This window comes from Aquila chrysaetos, chromosome 4 (genome assembly GCF_900496995.4).
Source record: "Aquila chrysaetos chrysaetos chromosome 4, bAquChr1.4, whole genome shotgun sequence".
Classification (NCBI taxonomy): Eukaryota; Metazoa; Chordata; class Aves; order Accipitriformes; family Accipitridae; genus Aquila; species Aquila chrysaetos.
In genome coordinates this window covers 72,512,777-72,534,816 of record NC_044007.1, presented here as the reverse complement: position 1 = coordinate 72,534,816, position 22,040 = coordinate 72,512,777, and the positions used below count along the sequence as shown (strand labels likewise).

The 22,040-nt window shown below is 41.6% G+C and overlaps 1 protein-coding gene across 1 annotated transcript; it reads right to left on the bottom strand.

Moving 5' to 3' along the window:
• Positions 1 to 485: 485 nt before the first annotated feature.
• Positions 486 to 18,801, bottom strand: FRRS1L (ferric chelate reductase 1 like). Its single transcript, XM_030011086.2, has 5 exons — positions 18,436 to 18,801; positions 16,590 to 16,674; positions 15,972 to 16,110; positions 12,515 to 12,761; positions 486 to 12,047 (listed from the first exon to the last, which is right to left on the bottom strand). Exons 1-5 carry the CDS (start codon positions 18,656 to 18,658, stop codon positions 11,875 to 11,877), a joined length of 867 nt encoding a protein of 288 aa, XP_029866946.1. The 5' UTR covers positions 18,659 to 18,801; the 3' UTR covers positions 486 to 11,874.
• Positions 18,802 to 22,040: the final 3,239 nt, after the last annotated feature.

The following is a 22,040-nucleotide window of genomic DNA, read 5'->3' as shown; positions in this document are numbered from 1 at the left end:
TTTCCACACGCTTCCTGTAACCGTGTTGCATCCTACGGCTGTAGGTGGGACTGGGCCCAGACAGTTTCCTAGAGCTTTTGCACTGCAGTCCTGACTTGTCCGTGCTGCAAAGCCTTTCCTGCCAGTTACACGCACGTTCGTGCTTACAAAGGTCTCCCTTGGCTCCTGCAGACCCTTGTTTTCCTTTGCTGAACAGATCACGTGCAGGTTCGACAGAGTGCTTTAATTTCGTGCAGTGGAGGCATTTATAGACCTACAGGTATCTCATTTGATCCTGATGGTGATGAGGCATTACAAGCAGTTGTCCACGAGAGAAGCTTTTATTGCACCTTAAAACGATACTGTCACTTACTGCTCTTTGATCAGATAGATCTGCCTCCTGGGAGGGTGTTGAAATAGGTAACAAGCATGCATCGCTATCTGAACCTTTTCTCTTCGGTTCCTGCAGAGAGGAGGAAGCATGCCAAAAAAGAGACTCTAATGGCTCATTATAATACATTTATTGTATTAAAGTTCAATTAGCAAGTGTCAATTAAGATTTACACGGGGGGGAGTTGAGAGTACAAATCCTCCTGTTAGATAAATAGAGATGCCAGCAAATCAAACCTTATAGGCACATCCTTATTCCTTTGATTTTTCTTAACAGACTCAGGCAGTCACATTCTTCAGGAATAGAAATTAATGTCACCTCTTTGACTTGAGTGAAGCTATAAATACTGATTTACATAAACTGAAGATTCGGTCCCTACTATAGGAAACCTTTCCTTTCCAGTTTTGTGTTTCACTATTCATTATGAACAACTTGGTCCCTACTGTAGAAAACCTTTCCTTTCCAGTTCTGTGTTTCACTATTCATTATAAACAACTAAACACATCAGAAATAAAATTAAGAACAACAACAAAAAGCACCCAAACCCCAAACAACAAACCCACAACGCAGTAAAGATTTCTAACTCCTGTATTACCACAGCACGAACACTTAAGAACAGGGACATGACTATAAACATCAGAAAACAATCTCTGAGGTAACAGCTGAGGGAGGATGCGTGATCTTCACAAGACACACCTCAAGATCTGGAAACTTAATTCCACAACAGATCTCAAATGGCGACTGCAGCCTTAACAGCTGGTTTTGTTAAGACTTGAAAAGTTATGTGATTTTAGATTAGATGCCCATTTAGGTATAAATTGCACTGATAAACTGTGGTTTAGGCATTTTTATGGCCATAGATAAACAGTGCACCTCAGGGTCCTATACTACCAGAAATTCTCCAACAGTCCCTTTGGATGTAGTTTTGCTGCCAGCAATTCTTCAAGGGTGAAGAGGACAGCAAAGGAAGGCTTTTGTGTCAATGTAGAAAACGTGTGCGTGCCTAAAAGTACACGTGCCAAGTATTGAGAGTCCTCGGTGCTCTCCTATGTAGAGGGAAATATAAAATGCGGCATAACTAGTAAGAGAGAAGCTCGTAACTGCTATCATCTGCTTCTGCACTAGCACCCGTGATTTTGTGCATTGAACTGAAGCTGTTTGAGTCCCCTCCCAGAGCTCCCAGACACCCCTAGTTCTTATTCACTCGATGTGCAGTCAACACAGCCCAAAGCTGTCTTACATGTGATACCAAAATACTGGGTACTGAGGTGGCCAGGAAGCAGAGGAGACAGACAACGCTGGCAACAGCAAGTTCATCATGATTTACACCCGAAATAACCACATGAAACTATGAAATAACTCAGTAACAAAGCCACAAGGTGTCAGCATTGGCCTGTGTATTTAGAAAATAACTCTCTATCCCTGCTTGAGAAACAACTTGTTTGTTTTAACCTGTGTTACTGAACATTTGTGAACGTTCCATTGAGGTTAATCTCACTTCATTAATTCATCTCAGTTTAATATCCTCTTCAGATGAATGAAAAATACTCGACATAAACTACTATAGTTTCAACAGTAGCAGGACCAAATTAAAAAAAGATGTAATCTTTAAAGTTCATCATTAAGATATAAACTTTAGGTCATCAGCACATACCTTTCTATTTGGGGCTAAAGAAAAAAAATTAATCTTTTATGCAGATCAACTGCTAATTTAATCCAAATTAAATGTAATTTACAAAATAGTGGTAAAAAGAAAATGAAAAACAGCTCTTGGAAATACCGGCTCTGTTTGTACCCAGTGATTATAGCAGTGACTGACTTTACTGCAGAAACAACTTTGTTCAATATCTCAGTTAAAGTATATGGTATTATCAGCAGTGCTATACTTGAATGATTCACATAGACGACTATTAATTTTGTTCAGTTCACAAGGCGAATGAAATGCATGGTCGTAAGGCAGAGCAGTCAATAGCACCAAAGATGTTCACTCAGTGGACCAGCATGCAAAACACAGCACCAGTAAGACCTTGGGATGAACAAAATCCAGAGCACTATCTCGCAGGGTTTAGCCCACATGGCAGCTGTGTGCGTGGAACAAGAGCTGGATATACAGAGATCTGAGTAACAGAAGAATATTTTGGCTTCGTCAGGCTTGTGACAAAATGCCTTACCAATCTGTCAAATGTTACGTGGCACAAGACAAACAGAATATATTTTAAGACCCTCTGTTGAGTCTGTTTGAGGCCTCTATTGATCATGATCACTTGGATAGTGCACAAGTAGCTGACACACACGAGATGCGACCTTTCTTGCAGCCTGCAGCTACAGGGTAGCAATACTACAAACACAAAAAACAGAGCACACAGTGTAAACACAATACATTCCTTGGTGCCTTGAGCCAACTCTTGCTCTCAGTCCACCAGCAAGGAGCTAAAATACCTGGTCAAACCTGAGAGATCTCAGAAGTTGAAACACCCCTGTTTGAGAGACTTCTACAGCTGCTTTTGCTCACCGAGTATCATGAGACTTCCTCCTCTCTGTTGCCAATCTCTAATATAAATTCATTTTCTTCTTTTCTGTAAAAGGCTCTTCTGACTGCTTCAGGAGCTGCTCTGCCTGGCCAAGCAATAGGGCAGCAATGACAGTAGATAAAGAACACCCAAATTTGTAATACTGGCAGCTTGATTACAGTTGCATCAAATAGGTCACAAAAAACACAGCATAGAAGTCACCACAGGAACCTCTACAAGCTACTTACTACATGACCATTGAGTTAATACTTTGTTAACACACAGATTATTAGATTTATTTACAGCTTCACTGCGATTCTGATGGTGAAAGAAAAAAAAGAAGTAATCCCCCACATCTGTTAATTCACTACTGTGACCAGCCTCACTGACTTAAACAGAATTACTCAGGGTAATAAATTCAAGCCCATGGCACAGGAAGGAATTGTTAACACAAGGCAACAACAGAGACTTCTTTAGCCTCAGAGACCTTTTTTTTCCCTTTTTATAAAGGCCATACCACACATTTTCTTAGACTAAAAAGGCATTTATTGTAACAGATTTATAAATATTGTTGTCTGTCACTCAAATATCTAACAAGGCTCACTTGAACACCGACATTTAGTATAAAACAGATGTTACAAAGCAGTATTTTAGGGCATGCACTGATTGTAAAGGAGACCTGTAGGTCACCATAATTTCATTATGTATTCATTCAGTGTTATTTTTCTGAAAAGACTAGTGCATAAATACAAAGAAGTTTGATGATTACTTCTGGACTACAAAACCCCAGTCCTGTGCTCCTACCCGACCAAATGCTCATTGACTTCACATGGATGCTGGGTATTGGCATACAGAATGGAGCCTAGCATAAAGAATGCAGAACACCACTTAACACTATAGTTACAAGTTGCTTATTTGTATGTTTTATCTATGTATTAGTCTTGAGAACGCTGAACAAAGTCAAAAGGTAGAGATGACATTTCAGGTTCAACCATTACATTTCATGTAATACAAAACAAGTAGCAAGAGTTAACATAGTTACGACAGCCTGCTTACTTGCAAAGAGGTTAAAGCAAGCTAGACCTCAGGATATATTAATCAGAAAAAACAAGGCATACCAGGCATCTCTCTTCACCTAAAAAGAACTCATGATACTTCAAATATGCTAACAAAATGTATCTGTCTAAAAGGCTGGGGACGTGACACACAAATATCAGGGTCCCACCATTTCATTTTTCTAATGAGTTAATAGGTTTGGAATTTCATCTTTGAGACTCTGTGTCAAGACTTGAATGATACTTCCAGCTTTAGAGAAAATCTGTTGTGGTAGTTTTTTCTATTTCAGTGTTTATCACTGGTTTCATAGCACCAACTGTGCAAAACTGAAAAAGAAATCATTGCTTTTATATGTGAGCAGTCCAATATTTCAGACGCAGATATCATCTTTGGGGCTTAAATAAGATTTTTTTTTTCCTTCTAGATTTAAATATGGCATCTGTACTTCCGTTCCTATTATCCTAATACTCTATATGACAGTATTTTCTTGACTTATTGAACTTATCCTCCAGTTTGGAAAAAAATTGAAAATAACACTGTAAAAAGACTAATCTGAGGCTAATTTTCGTACCGAAGAAGGTGACAGAAGGTGAGTATATAAACACTGCAAACATAATACCCTAGCAGGTCACATCTCGGGTTTCTTTATATTCTGGATCATTCTGCCTATCAAAAATCAGCTAGGAGTCACGGAACATGTAGGATTCTGTGTTTTGTCTTCTTTTGTCCCCAAAGCAGAGTCTAGCCTTTTGTTTTTAAACTCTCTTGTATAATTCTCAGACTTACACACACACACACACAAATACCTTCAGCAAAATTGCACTGCCCAAATATTAATTCTGGGAAGAATATTTTTCATTAATCTAAACTTTGCAGATCACTGCTGTAAAAATTCGGCAAGAATATTTTTATTCCTTGGCACACAACTTAAGTGAATTGTTCCCTTATTTAATCTTCTACTAACACCTTCTTATGAAATTGAACTCAGTGATGTCAAGCTTGAGAGAGAGATGTGAAACTATATTGGGCAACACGTTGCAATCACTATTTGCCATAAAATGTTCACTGCCCTGAGTAGGCATTGGAGCCATAAAAGATTTGCAGCTGCTTGGCACTTTTGAAAAATCCAATTACTTCTTTAAAAATGTAAACATGAATTTAAGTAAGTATCACTTAGAAACAGCTCAGAAAAGTACTGCTACCAGCTAATTCTGTAACACTCCAGTCTATAAAGTCTACAACACCTTTACAGACAGTTTCTTAAGAGCACCATATAAAAGTTCACCTTGTAAGGACATCCCTAAATAGCCTCTCATTGCAGATCAAAACGAGCCTATACGGAGCAGCAGCTATTCTAAAAGAGGGGCCATGAAGTCCTGCACGTATTCCAACCTCACATTGGTTTGCAAGAACATTCCTACTTAGATAAGAAACACGGAAGTAGGACAAAAGCCACAGTTATGAATGACTGCGAAACTGCGGCGGGGGCAGTTCAGATTGGACGTTAGGAAAAGGTTCTTCACCGAGAGGGTGGTCGGTCCCTGGAACAGGCTCCCCGGGGAAGCGGTCATGGCACCCAGCCTGTCAGAGTTCAAGGAGCGTCTGGACAACGCTCTTAGTCGTATGGTTTAGTTTTAGGTAGTCCTGCATGGAGCAGAGAGTTGGACTCAGTGATCCTTATGGGTCCCTTCCTACTTCAGATATTCTATGAATGCAATTCAAACTACTTAGCAACCCAAGGAAAAAAAAAAAAAAAAATCTGCCCCTTTCCTTACAGCAGATTCATTGCTATTGCCAACTCAAATCACAGATTTTCAAAGCAAGTAATGTCTTTTCAGCCTGCTTTTTCACACTTATCAGGCTCCACAAGCTGCATACGTCCTTCTTGACATTTAGAAATTACACCGGTTTTGCCTCACTATCTGAGCCCAAATTAGATAAGTTAAATAACCAAGTTCAAGCATACATAATTTTAGCAAACCCACTGTAAATATTAAAAAAAAAATAAAATGGAGGTTACATAAGTGATTATTTCATACTAATAAAATAGGTTTAGAAAAGGAAGGTTTACCTAGATCTTACTCTGTATCTGCAAAAATCAGATACCTCAACATGTAAATTGCACAGAAATAACTAGATACGAAGTAAAGATGTGGTGAAAAGTTGACATACTGTCAATAAATACAAATTGTTTTGTTTTGATTAGTTTTTGTACTCAGGAAAGTGAAATTTTCTTTAAAGCCTCCCAGTTAGATCCATATCTGTGCTGGGCAGGCTGTGGGAGAGCTGCATTAGGCCCTAACACATCACTACAGAAATACCGATAATGAAATTTTAATTCGGGAAATAGACAATGTACAATGAAAGCTATTAAGAAAAGATGTAGAGCCTCCATCTTTTGATACTCCAACTGCTGCGGCAGTAGTTCGTAAAATGGCCAGTGAGCAGGTACATGCGCAGCAGCCGACTGTCATTACTGTCTACAGGGTCTTGACAGGTTTTCGTACCTCCAAAGGAAAGATCAAGCCTCTAGCTCTTACCTTGGAGTTTCATGGGAGTACGCATCTTGAGGCACAGTCTGACCTTGTGCTCACGTGAGCCCTTACGCAACTAGGACCTGCATAAAAGCTAAATTCTCATTAAAGTCAGACTCTGTTCCTTCTATTCACATCAAATCATATTTGCTTCTCATAAAAAGCGCCAGACGTGTTCTGCCACATGTAAACTCGTGCAAAAATAGGAAGTATGCCAAAACCATTAGTCATTCCTTGTCCTTCAGCCTTACTACCAGTCTATCCACTCTTCTATCCCAAACTGTTTGAGGTCACCGATGCCTCACTGTGTAGCATCCAAGCAGACTGCTTTGCCCGTTCATTACACACCGTGGAGTCAGAGTTGAAACAGAGGATGCCAATTCATGCAGGTTATGCATGTACACAGCTCCATGGAGCACTGAAACAACCATAATATTTAAATGTGTTTCCACTTCTATCATAAATCTAAGGCTCTATATGAAGTTACACTTTGCATAAAATACTAGGACTCTCACAATAGATATCTCTGAAAATAAGTGATTGTAGACCTTTCTGTAATTCTGTGATGTACACGTTTCCTTCTCCTAAAGCTATTACCAAATACTTCTCTTTGGGGAAATATTTGAAGATGTTTTAAAAAAAAAAAAAAAAAAAAAAAAAAAAAAGGCATGGGAAGTACACCTGCTACACATCATCATTCCATCAAACCAAGAAGTCACAAAATGCAATTTAAATGCTGATAAAAGTTATGAAGTTTGTTTACAAGCTTTAATTCTGTCTCTAGAGTACAGCATGGTGCAAACTTCCAGTGGACACTGAAGGGATCAGAAAGACCAGACAGAAGGTCTATTCCCTAAAAGGAGAATAATTTCCTTCTTTAAAAATGTCTGATGCACTGGATGGATGGGAAAGTAAGGAGAAGACAGACAAAAAATCGGGAGACCTGTATCTTCCCTTAAACTTATAGCAGTCATTTACTTACAGATAACTGGAGTATCATCAATGACACAGATTTCTAACCTGGATAATCATGAAGACAGCTGTGTGTCAGTCCTCCTTACCCACTAACTCCTCTTCACAGCTGGGCTAAGACTTCTTAGGATCACCTCCCTAAATAGCGTAAGGCATCCGCGGAAACAGCGACAGGACATAGGCTACTGACAAGGAGCATGGTACTTTTCTGAGGAAGACTAGACATAAAACACTCACAGTAAGAACACCATCCACAGCTTGGCAAAAGGAGATACACATATTTAAGGGATTTGGTGATGTACACCATGCTGCAGTCATTCTCTTAATCCCTATGTTGAAGACTGGAAAAGTCAGTGCCAAACACAGCTTTGACAACTTTTAACACAATGTGGGGGTTCCTCATATTAGGGAGGCCACAAGTGTTTATTTTCTTGCTATCCAAGTATTGCAGAACCAATCAAGAAGGACAGGAAGGCCACAGAGGGATTTCAATTTTTTCTCATCGATATGTTCTTTTTCAAAACCAGAGTATTTCCCTTATAATAATAGAATTCTGAAGAAAGCATCACCCTGTATCCAATGACATTATCAAATCAGCTAGGCTTTTTTTGGGAGGAATCAATTAGCATTTAGGAGTATCTCACATGTACATAAAAATAGTTATTTGATTCCAGCAAAGAAAAAAATGACTTTCTGAAAGTCTGTCCTCTCCACTTCTCTTTCTCTCTTTCCTATCCTACTTATTATTAATGTCATTTCGGGCCTAGCTTATTATTTGTAGCAGGGTAGCAGTCAGACACTACAGTCCAAAAAAAGGGTCCCTTTGCAATAGGCACTGTCACAAATATAAGCAGCTGATTTCTCTTCCAACTAACTTATAAAATTTAGGTATAAAACATTCTAGTTAAGATGGACAGAGCAAGCAGAGGGCGATAACATGGTTAACGTAACAAGCAACGGTCACAAGTGAATTTTGTTCTGCACGGAAAGAACATATTCAAGGATGTTAATTAATGCCTTATGGTCTTTGCCAGTCCTATCTTCCTAAGTAATAATCAGAGTTGAATTTCCAAAGGACGCCATACTCTAAACATGCACTTTCTAAACTCTGTGCCTCTGTATTAGGTCATCCTGCAGCAGGTAATTCTCAAAAGAAAAGCACATTGGAAAGGTATTCTTTAACAGCTGCTTGCTAGCAGTCACCATAAAGAAACTAAGAGTAATTTAATTTGGAGAAAGAAGTGTCTGTCTCCTTTTCCAAAGGAGACCTTTTCCTCTACTTTGTGTTGGTACCTGTTAATTAGAAAAATCCCAAAACTATTTGAAATGCCATAATCACTTAAAAGTTACTTTGAAGAAAGTTACTTTGTAGTAACTTCATGTAACAGGGATCAATCCTGCTTTTCAACATTAAAAAAACCAAAACAAACCATATGAAAACCAAAATGCCTTCCATGACAAGTTACTACACCCACTCAAATGTTAAGACTTACCAAGTATTATACAAAGTTAAACACCACCGAGGTAAAGCCTTTTCATTTCTCTAATGGCCTTTTTCTTCTCATATTTCTTCATAACTAGTAATTTCTAAACACTTGTACCTTCTTTGTTTGTCAACTTGAATCTCACGTTCCTGCTTTTCCCACTCTGAAGAGCAACTCTCAGACAAACTCTGTGCTAAACTCAACCCTCAGTTGAAATGCCAAAGAATAGGTTGTTTTGCGGCTTCTTGCGGCCTTTTATTTCCACCCCTTTGATTAGAAATACTTAATCAGTGCTAATTAAGTACTGGGAAGCTTGGGTGAAATTTTTAATAGAAGTGAATGTTTCTGCTAATACTTCAACAAAAGAAAAATACAATGACAAAAACACCAGACAGCACACTGACAAGTAAACTGAAAAAGGAAAAAAAAAAAAAAAAGTATTTTTTACCCTAATTGAGAACATGGGTACAGCTGAAGACTGAAGCAGTTTGTACTTTGCAGCAGACATAGCCTTAAGCAGCTGTGCCTCTGCTCTGAATTTGCTGTTGCTGTAGAGCCTGAACTTTAAACATGTGTGATTCCATATAGGTGGGAAGCAGCTCTACAGGTGTTGCACGTTTGCCTTGGTATTATTATTGTCGTCTTTAATGTACCTCTGTGCTCTGGTCCAGCCAGGCTATCCTAAACCCAGCACTGTATTAAAGAAGAAAAGAGGAGCCAAAATGGGTTTCTATCCTACTTCAGTACCTTTCAATTATTAGGTTAGCCCTTTAGTGGGTAATCAGGTAAATGCCTGAAACTAAAATAGTAAATACAAGGCCATAAACTAAAGCAACCCTGAGGCTACTTTAAATAGCTGTGATCTCTGGGAAGGAACTGCACTATCTCAGTTGCCTACAAATTAGCACAAAGGAGAAGGAATTTGCCCTAATGATTTCTTCACTTCACCTGGTTGCTGAATATAAAACTCATTATCCAGGCTTCAGCCATCTGCTTCAGCCAATCTTAAAGCTAAATTTCACAGCCATGGTGGACCAAAGCAGATCTTCCTTACTGGGTGGTCTCCACTATATATTTCATCAGATGATGAGTAGGCTATCCAACTTAAGAGAAATAATTTATAGGAAATAAAGCTACTATATGCACTTTTAAAGTTCACTTCATTCTGAATTTCTCTTCACCCCTCTCCTGAACTCTAGTCCAGTAACTTTAAGTGAACAAACCCTTAAAGACATCAATGAAAATACATATTACTACACAATCTTTCTTTTGAAACAGGGATAAAGTGTTTGCGATAAAACGTTTGGATTCATTTTCAATCTAATTCATATACTTTAAGCACAGGTTTGAAGAATGCCAAGCCTAAGAAAAATTAGTCTACAAACTTCAGTCTGTGAATAACGATGCAAATCCAGCAAAGCTAGTTAATCTTTTTACGCTCTGTGCAGCAGTGAGAATAGAAAGGAGATCTATCACATACTTTACCAGATCCTATGTTACAGAGTCCTCAAGCGTACCACATTAGATAGAACTTTGGCACAATTTAAATTTTAATTCTATTGAAATGGAATTTTAATGCAAGTTGGGAAGTGAATGAGCAACCTTATCTAAGCACATTTGACTGCTCCATGTAGCCATGTGTCATACACTTCCCTATTACGCGAAGAACAGAAATTGTCCACAAGAACTCAGTTTTTCGTAATATTCTGTGGCTCATAAATACATTTTGACATTTTCCATTTCTGTAATATTTAGCTTTGTAATATTTTTGGTGATAAAAAAAATCTAGTGTATTTCCTCTTTAGCTCATCTTTTTCCACAGTAACTACATTTCAGCAGTGGTTTGATGAAACTAAAGATACTGCTCTGCTCATTGATCTCTATGTTTCCTTACAAATAATCTCAATTGTATTTCCATGTCTTTGTAAGTTAACACCAGCTGCCCATATTCACCTTTAACGTGAACAGGATATACAGGCATACAACACAGAAAAACAGACTACTTCATACTACTACACAACTGCTTAAAAACGTATTTACATGTCACCAAAATTACTGTTTTTTTCATAAAAAGAAAAGAATTGATTTAATCTATTGAGAGGACGTCCTATGGCTTGTTGGAACTTCTATATTCTGTATGTTTTATGCTTGTTTTTCCTATCTATGGAGAATTTACATTACCGTATTCTCCCCTCCCCTTGTTTAAATAACTTGATATCTCACTCATAAAAAAGTAGCCATTTCTTTCAAGAAGGTTGTTGAAACTCTACTATTATAAAGACAGACATTCATCACCTCTTTTCCATTGAAAAAAAAAAACAAAAAACAACCCACATTAATGCTTGATTATGCAAGTTTAGTTTTGGAAAGTACCAGAGCAAGTAAACCTTGATAAATATTAAAAAAAAAAAAGGGAGAACTGTCCGTTACCGAAGGGCAGGTTTTATACTGCTGTGTCGGTATCCGGATCTTAAGTTCAGAAACTGCACTTGGAGTTGTGCTGTCTGCTCCAGAAGTACCAAACAGCATTATAATATTTTCCCAAATTTGCTTTTTGGGAGCAATTTGGAAGGCAATTTTGTTATTTGATAAGGTGTCCATCACTAAATTCACCTAAACACACATACAGACAGACACCCCTCCCAAACACACATACACACACACGCACACACATTGATTTTACAAAAGTCTCCTTTTCTTTAAGCAAGTAGTCACAACACTGAAAATATTCTCCTATGTGTTCAGTGATTATTCTTAAATGATTTGTCACCACTCTGCCACTCAAAGGAGATGGTTATTTCATTCTCCTGAGAAGCTAACTATGTTCAAAAGCAGCTAGATGAGGATGGTGGTGTGATATAAATTCCAATAGAAAAACGCATCGTCCATCCGTATAGCCGTCCATCCTGAGAAACTTCCACTGACAAATTCTTGCTATCTTCCATCGGTCATGGGGTTCCCATCAATAAATAGAAGGTCAGTGCAACAATGAGGAGTAAGCAGAATGGAGAAGAGAAGGTTTGATAGGCAGCCGATGGCATGAAAATATCTTCATACTTGTAAATACTGACAACACGCTCTGATACGGGTGGTGAGTCTATATCATGACGAGTTATAGAACCTTTAACAGGTAAGGGCAGAAAGAAATAACGTCAGATGCATTTTTTCTATAAGTCTACCAAAGAAACAGGTAGACAGCCAAGTAATTTTCAAACCTACAGGAGCATGCAATATTACACTGTCAGTGAGTAAGGTGATTTCTCTGCTTTCTGAAATTAAACTTCCAAGTAAGAGAAATGAAATTCAAGTAAACAATAAACATCCTTCAAAGGAAATCAGAACTTCTAGTTATGAAGTTCTTCTAAATTCAGCTTTGGGGAGTGGGAGTAAAAACGATGTAGCCGAGAAAACACGACATGTAGGACTCTGTTATTTAGCTTGTCTACCTTTTTATCTGTTTTTAAGCCTCACGCTGCCAGAATTTTAGTTCATTAGAAAAAAAGGGGGCTCTAGTAAGACTAATGTAATTGAAAGACATTTATCCATTTTGGCACCTCAGTTCTGTCAGTAACACAGAAATCAACTTACCCTGAATTGCTGGACCCCAAGCAAACAGATAGTACCAACTCAAGTGCAGATCTACGATGGTTTCCTCTCGGGGAACATATACAGGACGCTTGAATCGACAAGTTACACGATTGTTTTCAAAAACCCCTTCTTCATCTCTAGCAGGATTTCTCTGGATTTCTTTAGCCCACTGACCGACATTATAGAAGTGCTGTATTCGGACTCTTCCATTATCATCATGAACACAAGCCATGACATCATCTCCTCCCTACACCGTAAAAGCATATTGGTAGAAGGAAAACAAAAGTGTCACAAAGCATTTCCTCATTTATGTATATAATTTTAATTATATAAAAACTAATCAAGACCTGGGGCTCTCATTCCTTCTTTCAAAGTTATATATACACAATTTGTTTCCCTAACCATGTGTCTTCAATCAGATTGAAAAGCACAAAGTGGATAGTAATATTTACTTACCCTTACTAACTCTGAATTCTCTTTTGGATCTTTCCGAGAGTTATTTTACCTAACAGATATAACATATTTGTAAGACATGATATCACCCTGACATCACATAATTAATTGATCAGTGGAAGGCTGTTTTCTTCTGTAATTTGTGAAGTTCTGGGACCCTGCTTCATAAAAACTGGCAGTCTTGAATCCCTGATGTGTACAAAACCCACTGCATCAAATCATGGACAGAAAACCAATATAATTTAGTAAAATAGAGGAGATGAATCTACTAAATACAGGAAAATAATAGCATAAATTGCAGTCTGTCTTTTCTAATCTCTTCTCACGTTCACTTAAGGGAACACCACTTCTTGTATCTCTTAAGAGAAAATGAAAACTGTTCAGCTTGTAGTAAGAGAATACAGAACACCGTAAGATACAAGAAAAAAAGTAATCAGTATGTGCTTCTTTACACAGCATAAACAGCTGCCAAGCATTCCAATCAAGCAAAGAAACAACGGACAGAAGGAAGTGTGAGACAACTGTTTGTAGAGATCATTTGTAGAAATATTAAAGCAGCTGCTAGAACTATTCCTCAAGGTCACTGCCAAAGTGGTAGAGCACTGCATCACTCAGGGATTAGCATTAATTTTCGGAGTACTATCTCATAGAAGCTTTAGTATCAAGAACCATTAAAACACTGTGCAAATTGGATGAATGGCATTTTACTGAACACCACTGCCACAGGTGGTATAAAACACAGAGCCGTATTAAATACAGGCCCCACTTCTCCAATACTAGTCTTTCTGATATGTCGTGCTGATGATAGTACATGATGCTTGCTAGCACGATCATCTCTCAGTTCTTTATTATAGGGAAAGGAGAGAAAAAGGGTGCATTTCATCTCTCCGGGAACATTGCTGTGTGGATTTGTGAAAGGTGTGCCAGAAGTGTGGGAAAAAGGGGACAACTAGGTAAAAACACATGCTTGAGCAGTTTCTGCACCTCGGTGCTGCTGCAGGCAACCTTTCCAGCTTCTGTCTTGAGCCTATCCTTGCTCTCCATGACTTATTTTCCAAGTTTAACTTCTATACATCTGAGCACAAATCCCTCATTCTTAAGTACAAAGAGGCAAAAATAAAGCTGTTTTCTCATAGAAAAAAATTAAAAGGAAAGAAAAAAGCATTCCGAATCTCAATTAACAGAATGACATTACCAAATCCTGCCTAGGCACAAAAGCCTGCAAGTGGAAAAGCATGTTATTTGAGACAAAGAAATAGGTCACAGGAGTTAAAAAAAAAATCTATTGAGGACACAAAATAGTTTTTTTCTCCTGAACTTCTGTAGCTATCCAGGCCACACCATTTTGATTAGGGCCTCCAAAGCACAGCCCACTTCTCACAGCTAAGCTGTTTTGACCCAGAGTCATTTTACCATTAGAGCCTGCACATCCCAGGACACCAAAACATCCTGGAAGTTAAGAAAAAGGATGAAGTCAGCAGGAGAACAAGAGAGGAAGACAGATGCTAGCTGGTTTAGTCCAGCTGACTGATGGGCATTAGATCACCTATGCAGCAAATTTGGAAGCGAATCCTTTTACTTTACACTTACTTTATTCTTCTTACCAGAAGCTGAGGCTTAACATGCTGCTTGGTGTGCCTGGGACGAAAGGTAAGGCCTGCTTTCCAAGTGGCTGACGAATTGCAGGCAGTGGGACCCTGGGACCTACTGCCAGTATATCAGAGTTACAAACTGGTACTATGATCCTTGATAGCTTGGGGCCAAATACTTAAATGGTGCTGAGCTGCTTTGAAAACCCCGCTGAGTACATGCATTTCCAGGCATCTAAACTCTGCCCCAAATTTGGCTGTAAAACTGTTCCTCACACATTAAAAAGATGAACTGTTTCTTGTGATGTGAGCTGTTCTTTAGGACACAGAGACTTCTACCTTTATTGTGTTTATTTACAGTGTCATATTAAAACATATATGGTAATGACTGAAAAGTACCTGCCCTGACATTTTCTTTCTATTTCTCATTTTGGGTCTGATAAAAACATTGTTAGGTCAGCGTGAGACTTCCCATTCATTTTTGTGGGTCCTAGCCCAGGACGCCTAAATTCTGTATTTTTTCAGACTACTGCTTACAGCTGTACAAGAAAGAGTCCTGTCCTCTGGCTTGTGATTAGGACATAGGCTCAGTATTGTTTTATATACTCAGGAGTGTTTCTGCATACAAACACCTACATTATGAACTGCATTTTAATCCTAAACATTTTACCAAGGACCACAGACAAAACATCTTTGCATAAGTCGTCTATTGCTCAGGGTTTTTAAACTTCACACAGTACATGCTCCTGTTTTGCTTACTGAAACACAATGAAAAGTGAAGCTTTTGAATGAGGAAGTAAGTACAGGGATAAGCATAAGACCAAACCCAATAAAATCCAGGAGAGATAGAACAAAAAATTTTAAACAGGACTGCTTCCTAGAGCATGTATGTTTAAATTAGCAGGAGTCATTTTGTCACACATTTGTGGCTTCCCTGGAACAGCACACAGGTATGAAAGAAACAAAAATATTTTGAAAGTTTAACCATGAAAGCCATATTTATATCACTGAAAGTCAGCTGATTTACTGAAGAATAAAATTATTTGCTATTTAGTTTCTGATGTGCTTTTTGGCCAAGTAACACTGACATAAAGCACAACAGGTCATTTCCACGTGAATTGGCTTATCCCTGAGGGCAAAAAGCTGGTAACGTTCAGACATTCAGAGCTGAACTGAAATACTGTTTTAATGCTCAGAGAGGAAGGGAAAGGACACGTTAGGAAGGATGAGGCAGTTTTTCTGGGAGGCAGCGGGCCTGGCTTCTGCCTCCAGGGTAGCTACCGAATGGTGCTGTGTTTTCAGCAAGTCAGTTTCTCCTTATATTCTCTGTTTCTGGCAGAACAAATATAAACAATTTATATCCTAGCCTGTAAAAGTGTGCACACTGTCAACATGAAGAACTGTACATGTCTTACCATTTTCTTGTCCGAGGAAAATCCCACTGCCACCCAGCCATCAGTATCGGCACTCAACTCAAATTCAACATCAGCTCCTATTCTACGGTAACTTAGAAAGTAGTCACAAGTCTCTGCATTGCATCCAGGTTTACCATACCTAAATGGAATTGGAATACATGTAACTTTTCCTCACAATTTCCTGCTATGGAACTTCATTATGTTCCTGCAAGAAAAAACTAAAAGAATGCATTTTGGTATAATGGCAGTAAAACATAATATAATATGCTATACACAAAGTACCACTAATTAAGTGTTAGCAATTATTACTCTTTCAGTGTAAGAATGTATAGCATTTAAACAGTACGGCAAGCAATTAATTACGCACAGTGTTACTCTGTTGACCTTCCTAGCCCTGCTTTTGTAAGTGCTTCATGAAAATACAAGAATCATGAAATAGCTGTAGGTCCAGAACTATGATGTATATCCTTAAATAACCTAGTTTCCTCAGATAGTATAGTCCATAACTACAAAGTATGTTCTTAAATAATGAACATTTATTACAATGGATATAGTCTCCAATATAATCAGTCAGCATTTGCAAACATAAAGGTATCTGTGCTCTTATCTCAGACTGACCTGAAGCATCCCTTGGTTTTTCCACAGTCATCCACTCTTATTTTTGCGAATGGATCCACAGGAGGAGCAGTAGGGAAAGGGTAACCTGTATGATCAGAATAAATCATTACTAAATAAAATACAAGGAATAAAAAGCAGTAATACTAAAGAGAAAGGGTTCCAATAGCATTTAATTTGTCTGCTGATAACCGAGCTGTTCAGATGAGGGACTACTTTGTCACGTACACGATCCCTTGCTTAGATGGTCCTGGATCCAGATATCAAAGTAACACCGATAACTGAAAACAAAAATTTTCTCAGGTTTCCTACATTTGTCAAGAAGGGAGAAGGATGTCAGCGGATGGCTTTGCTACACCGAGGGCAAAAGTTAACTTAAGGCAGCAGGAACACGGAGTAGTGCAGTCAACTAACAATTAGGGATCTCTGCTCACTGCACTCTTTGTGTGCATTCTTAGTGCCCTCAGGAAGTCCGTAAGGGAACTAAATCTGACTAACTCCTTCGCCATAAATGACAGTATTAAGTATAAATGCAGGGCACCAGGTTCAGAGCTGTGGGAATGGATACCGAAAGGCCCTTATAATACATCCTCCATTAAGAAGTAAAATAAAACACACACGGCAGTAAAAGGTAAGAGAGTATCAAAACAGGGAATTGCCTGCAGGTGTGGCCTGCAATCACTTGTGAAGGAAGACCCAGAAGAGCCGGACAAGGAAAGTCATGATTCCGAGCAATCCCCTGTCTGCTGTACAATAGTACACCGAAGAGAAAGTGTGAACATTTGCAAACAGACCTTTTCTGTCCCGGCTTGTAGAAGTTTGTGTCTGTTGCATGAACACAGGTATTTTAATAGGATGTTCTTTTACTTAGCCAACTGAAACCCAAAGTGCTAGTTGTGAAACTAGGAAGTCCTCTGAAAGTGCTTCATTGAATAGGAAACAAACACTCCAGCTAGTTACAGCATCTGCAAACAGACGTTTGACCTACACAACTTTAGCGTTTGGGAGCCCTGATTCACTTCCCCAGGTTTCTGACAATACCAACAGAGAGAGAAAGTATGCTGTAAACTGCAAATTACAGCCCCCATTGACCGTATCGGGGGCCTGGGTAAATTACCCAGCATGAACATATTTAGTTGGCAAAATTTCACAGCAGCCTGTGGCAGAGCATCACTGAAAGACCGGTCACGGGACACCCCATCTTCTCACTTCTTCCTTTTTTTCGAATGCATCAAACAACCGGTCGTCAACGCAGCCTAGCCACAAAATTGGAGTTCTAACATTCCGCCGTTCGTAGATTCAAAAAAAAAAAAAAAACCCAAAACCAAACCCACCCCAAACCCCACGACTGCCACGTTTCTCACCACTCAGGACATCACACGGCATTTCGAAACACCCCCCCCCCCCCCCCAAACCCAGCACTCCTTTCAACTCAGCACCCCCGAAAGCTTTTCCCCAGCGGCTTTGCACCATCGCAAGGCGAGCCACCGCCGGACGGGACGAAGCCCGGACCCCCGGAGCCCTCCCGGGGTTCCAGCCGCGGCCTCCGGCTCCGGCTCTGCCTCCCGGCGTGGGCTCCCCGGTGGAAGACGCCCGGGCCCGGAGGGGGGGGGGGGGGGGGTACCGCTAACGCCGCAGCCCTGCGGGAGGACCCGGCCGTCGGGCAGGGCACCCGGGTCTCCCCTCAGCTCCCGGCGCCCTGAGGAGGAGGAGGACAGGCCCGCGGAAAATGGCGGCGGGCGCTGGCCTTCGTGCTGAACAACGCCAACGCCGCCGCCGCCGCCGCAGCCCACCCGGCCCGGCCCTCCCTTCCCCTCCGCGGCGGCCCCCGCTCCCCGCCCGGCCGCACCCTCCTCGGAGAGGTAGCGCAGGTCGTAAAACTCGCTGGCGAACGTGCCGTACGAAGAATCGTGGTGAGGACGCGCCGCTTCTTCGCCGTGCTCCCCGCCGCCCGCCGCCTCCCGCCTCCCGCCGCCTTCCTCCGCCGGGCTGGCGGCGGAGCCCGCCAGCAGCAGCAGCAGCAGCAGCACCAGCAGCCGCCGCCGCCAAGCGCCGCGGCTCCGCACCGCCATGGCGGCGGCGGCCGGGCGGGCGGCGGCCGAGCGCGCTTCCTACGCGGTCGCCCGCGGGGTTCCTGCGCCGCCGCGGCCGGCGGCGGAGCGAGGGGAGGCGGCCCCGGGTGGGGAGGGAGGGAGGGAGGGCGGGCGGTGCACGGAGGGACTGCGGGGGTGGGCGAGGGGACGGCGTGTGGGAGCGGGTTTTGGGCGGGAAAAGGTGTGGGGGGGGCGGCGGCCCCCAGCCCTGTCACGGGCAAAAACCCTGTCAGCGCTGAGCCCTCCCCGGCCTCGGGTCGCCAAAACCTCTCGGCGTGATAAATCCTGCTCGCTAATTGCCGGGCAAGCTCACCCCTTGTATATATATATATTTTAATTTTTTTTTCTATTTTTCCATGACTTTCTGAGGCGGGACTGAAGGCACCACGCGACTTAGCGCTCGTCTCAGGTAAAAAAAAACCAACCCCACGCCGGCGAGCGCTGGCTGTCGGATTGCGTGGTCTTGCTTTGCGTCCTACGCCACGTAACGGCAGCGACGCAAATATGCTGAAAAACTGGCAGAACTGAAAGAAAGCCCCGCTTGTGTCGTGTGTGTCCCCCCCCCAAAAGTTTGCTTAGGCTCTTGTAACCCTCGCGGCTAGGCGTTACGGATGCGGTCGCGTTCTCGCCGTGCCGTGGTACCCGCGGGTTGGTGGAGGAGCGATGACATTTCATCCCCCACGTTCGCCCAAGCGGCTCTTTTCTCGGGTTTGCGTTGCCGTCTTCTGGTTATAACTATAATTTCTTTCTTATATTGTTACGCATGGTTACACTCCCTCCTCTGAGAGTCTGGAAGAAAATTCAGCAAAACATCAGGGGGGTGGGAGGGAGAGAGAAGAAGACGCAGCGGTCGGCGATATTCTGAAGATTGAAATAACCCTCGGTTTAAATCTTTTCTCTTTTAGTATCGATGACTGAACCGAGTTACTTTTTGATGGGGCACTGAGACTGCCCGAGACCTAGGCTGCGTTCGGGGTAAGTGCATTCCCTTGGGCCGAGCGGTTGCTTGTAATACCGGAGCGTGCCCAGCTGCATCGAGTGGAGGACGTTAATTCACGTCTCCACGCTTTAGTCCGGTGGATTAGCATGCTATCTCTCACTGCAAAGAGAGGAACAGCCACACAGAGGTGAAAAATAAGTTGCGAAAGCGATTTCGATCGCGTGCAAATTCAACGTGTTCCACAGTAGCGTATGGAAAAAGCTATGGGAGAGCAACACCAAGCTCAAGTGCAAAATAATGAGTCCCTTCTTCCCACCTCGCTGAGCTTGGCAAACTTTACCAGGCCAGTGGAAAACAAGCAAACAAATGGCAATAGAAAAACGCTTATAAATCAGGCTAACAGGAAAATAAGGCTGCAGCTTATTCTTTCTGGCAATAATCAACTCTGATGAAGGCCCCCCGCCTCCTTTTTGAAATAGCTAGCTGAGGGTTGTGATGCCTGTGAAGAAGCATTTGCTCAGCGAGGGAACAGCTGTCAGCTGCATGCTAGTTTTTCCTCCCTGGAAACAGGCTTTAGTGCACTGCGATACGGGCGATGCTTTGCAGATATAGTAAACACTTGGGATATTTATCCTGTATTGTTTGTACCTACATGACACCTATCGTTTTAAATCTGACAGCTAAGATAACTGTCTGTGATTACAGTGGAGCTGCACTGATTTTCTAAGGTGAAGATACGGCTAAGAGACTGACCCTATTGCAGGTGCCTCCCTCCTTATAAATCTTTAAAAATTAAAATTAAAATACTCCAGACACATTTTTTTTCTTAGTAGAACCTCTTGTGTTTGCCTGAAGGTTGTCCCTACCACAAAAATGGGTTGCTTATAGGAAGCAACGGCATATTGGGACTGCTGGAGCACTAATGAGTACCTTCAGTTTTCAGCAGACGGAAGGGTCTACACTGCAACTAACAGCACTGCCCGTGTGGCAGCAGTTCTGCAGGGAAGAGCCTTATCTGATCAAGTGATTAAGGCTGCCATCAAAAAAAACATTTAGCAAAAGGAGTCCAAACTGCATGAGGTTGCGCGAGCAGCCTTAATCCTCGAACACCTAAACTTTCTGAATGCCGTAATTCACAGTTTGCACATGCTGGTAACACCTTTCTTAGACGGGACGTACGCATGCCATGTGGGAACCGTGGGTTGGAAGGCATGGCCGTCCCCTGACAGCAGGAGTCCTCTTGCTTTTGGTGAATTAGAGATGTGGTCATTTCCACCATGTCTTGCGGCATCACCTCCTGCCTCAGGGGAATCCAGCAGTCAAATGCCTTGCATGATTAATTGCCCTAGCTTGGGCGATTCTCTGGTGCTAGCGCTCAGTCTAGCGGTGTCTTCCCAGGACTGGAGACAGGGATTATCCCCAGCCATCCCTTGAGGCCCATCCTGCCTTCTCTCTTGGCTCTGTTTGTTTCTCAAAAGCACACCTTTCCCCTGGAGGCTCGTGCTTTTGGGGGCATTTAGACTAGAAATTAAACCTTCAGGAATAAGTCATAGTTTACCTAACAGACACTCAGAAAAAAATCTTGTCTCAGAGTCTCTAATTGCATTATTCAGGAGTGGCTGCAGCTCCTGTACTCGGGGCAGGGGGGAAGAGGGTAAAACCCCGCTAGTCATATAAGAGTATGGCCTGACTAATGAAGAGAGGGGTGGGGAAAGGCCAGTGATGCTGGCAGACCATTAGAAACCCCCAACACGGTGTCCTTTGTGCCCGCTCTTCCTTTGGGACCACCCGTGGCAAACAAGTTCCCCCTTCCCGCTGCTGTGGCCAGTTAGGCTGGATCCTGCCCGATCCATTTGCTTTTCTGTTTCTGTGTGTGATCTAGCAGGTTTTGTCCATTCGATAGTCCTCTTACAAGAGGCTCAACTTCCTTACTCAGCTCTAGGTTAAGTTATTGCTATTCCCAGTTCACCCCCAAAAGCCGAAGCTGGTTAAGTTCATACTGCCCTGCGCCTTCCCAGCTACTTCCTCAGCGTATCTGTGCCTCAAGAACAGCTCCTTAAAGTTTAGTGCTCTTGGTTATTTCCATCAAACCAATGTTTATTGAAAAATCACTACATATCCACCAGTGCTGACTAACAGAATGACTCCTGAGATGTTGGTTTTCTTACAATAGCCTGAACCAGAACTTGTAATTCATACGCAGTTTTCTCAAACCCTTACCGCAATCTTCTTCAATACGGTGAATGTATCTACTCTGCCAGTAATTTATCTTGGACTTTCCTTTATTAAACAACAATACAAATTTTAGAAAGTGAGAAATCTCCCTGATTTCATTAATAGTCATTCATCCTGTGCTCTAGTTAACTATCTGTGACTCTATACAGAAACATGCTTGCTGTGTTAGTTACTTAGACTAAGATA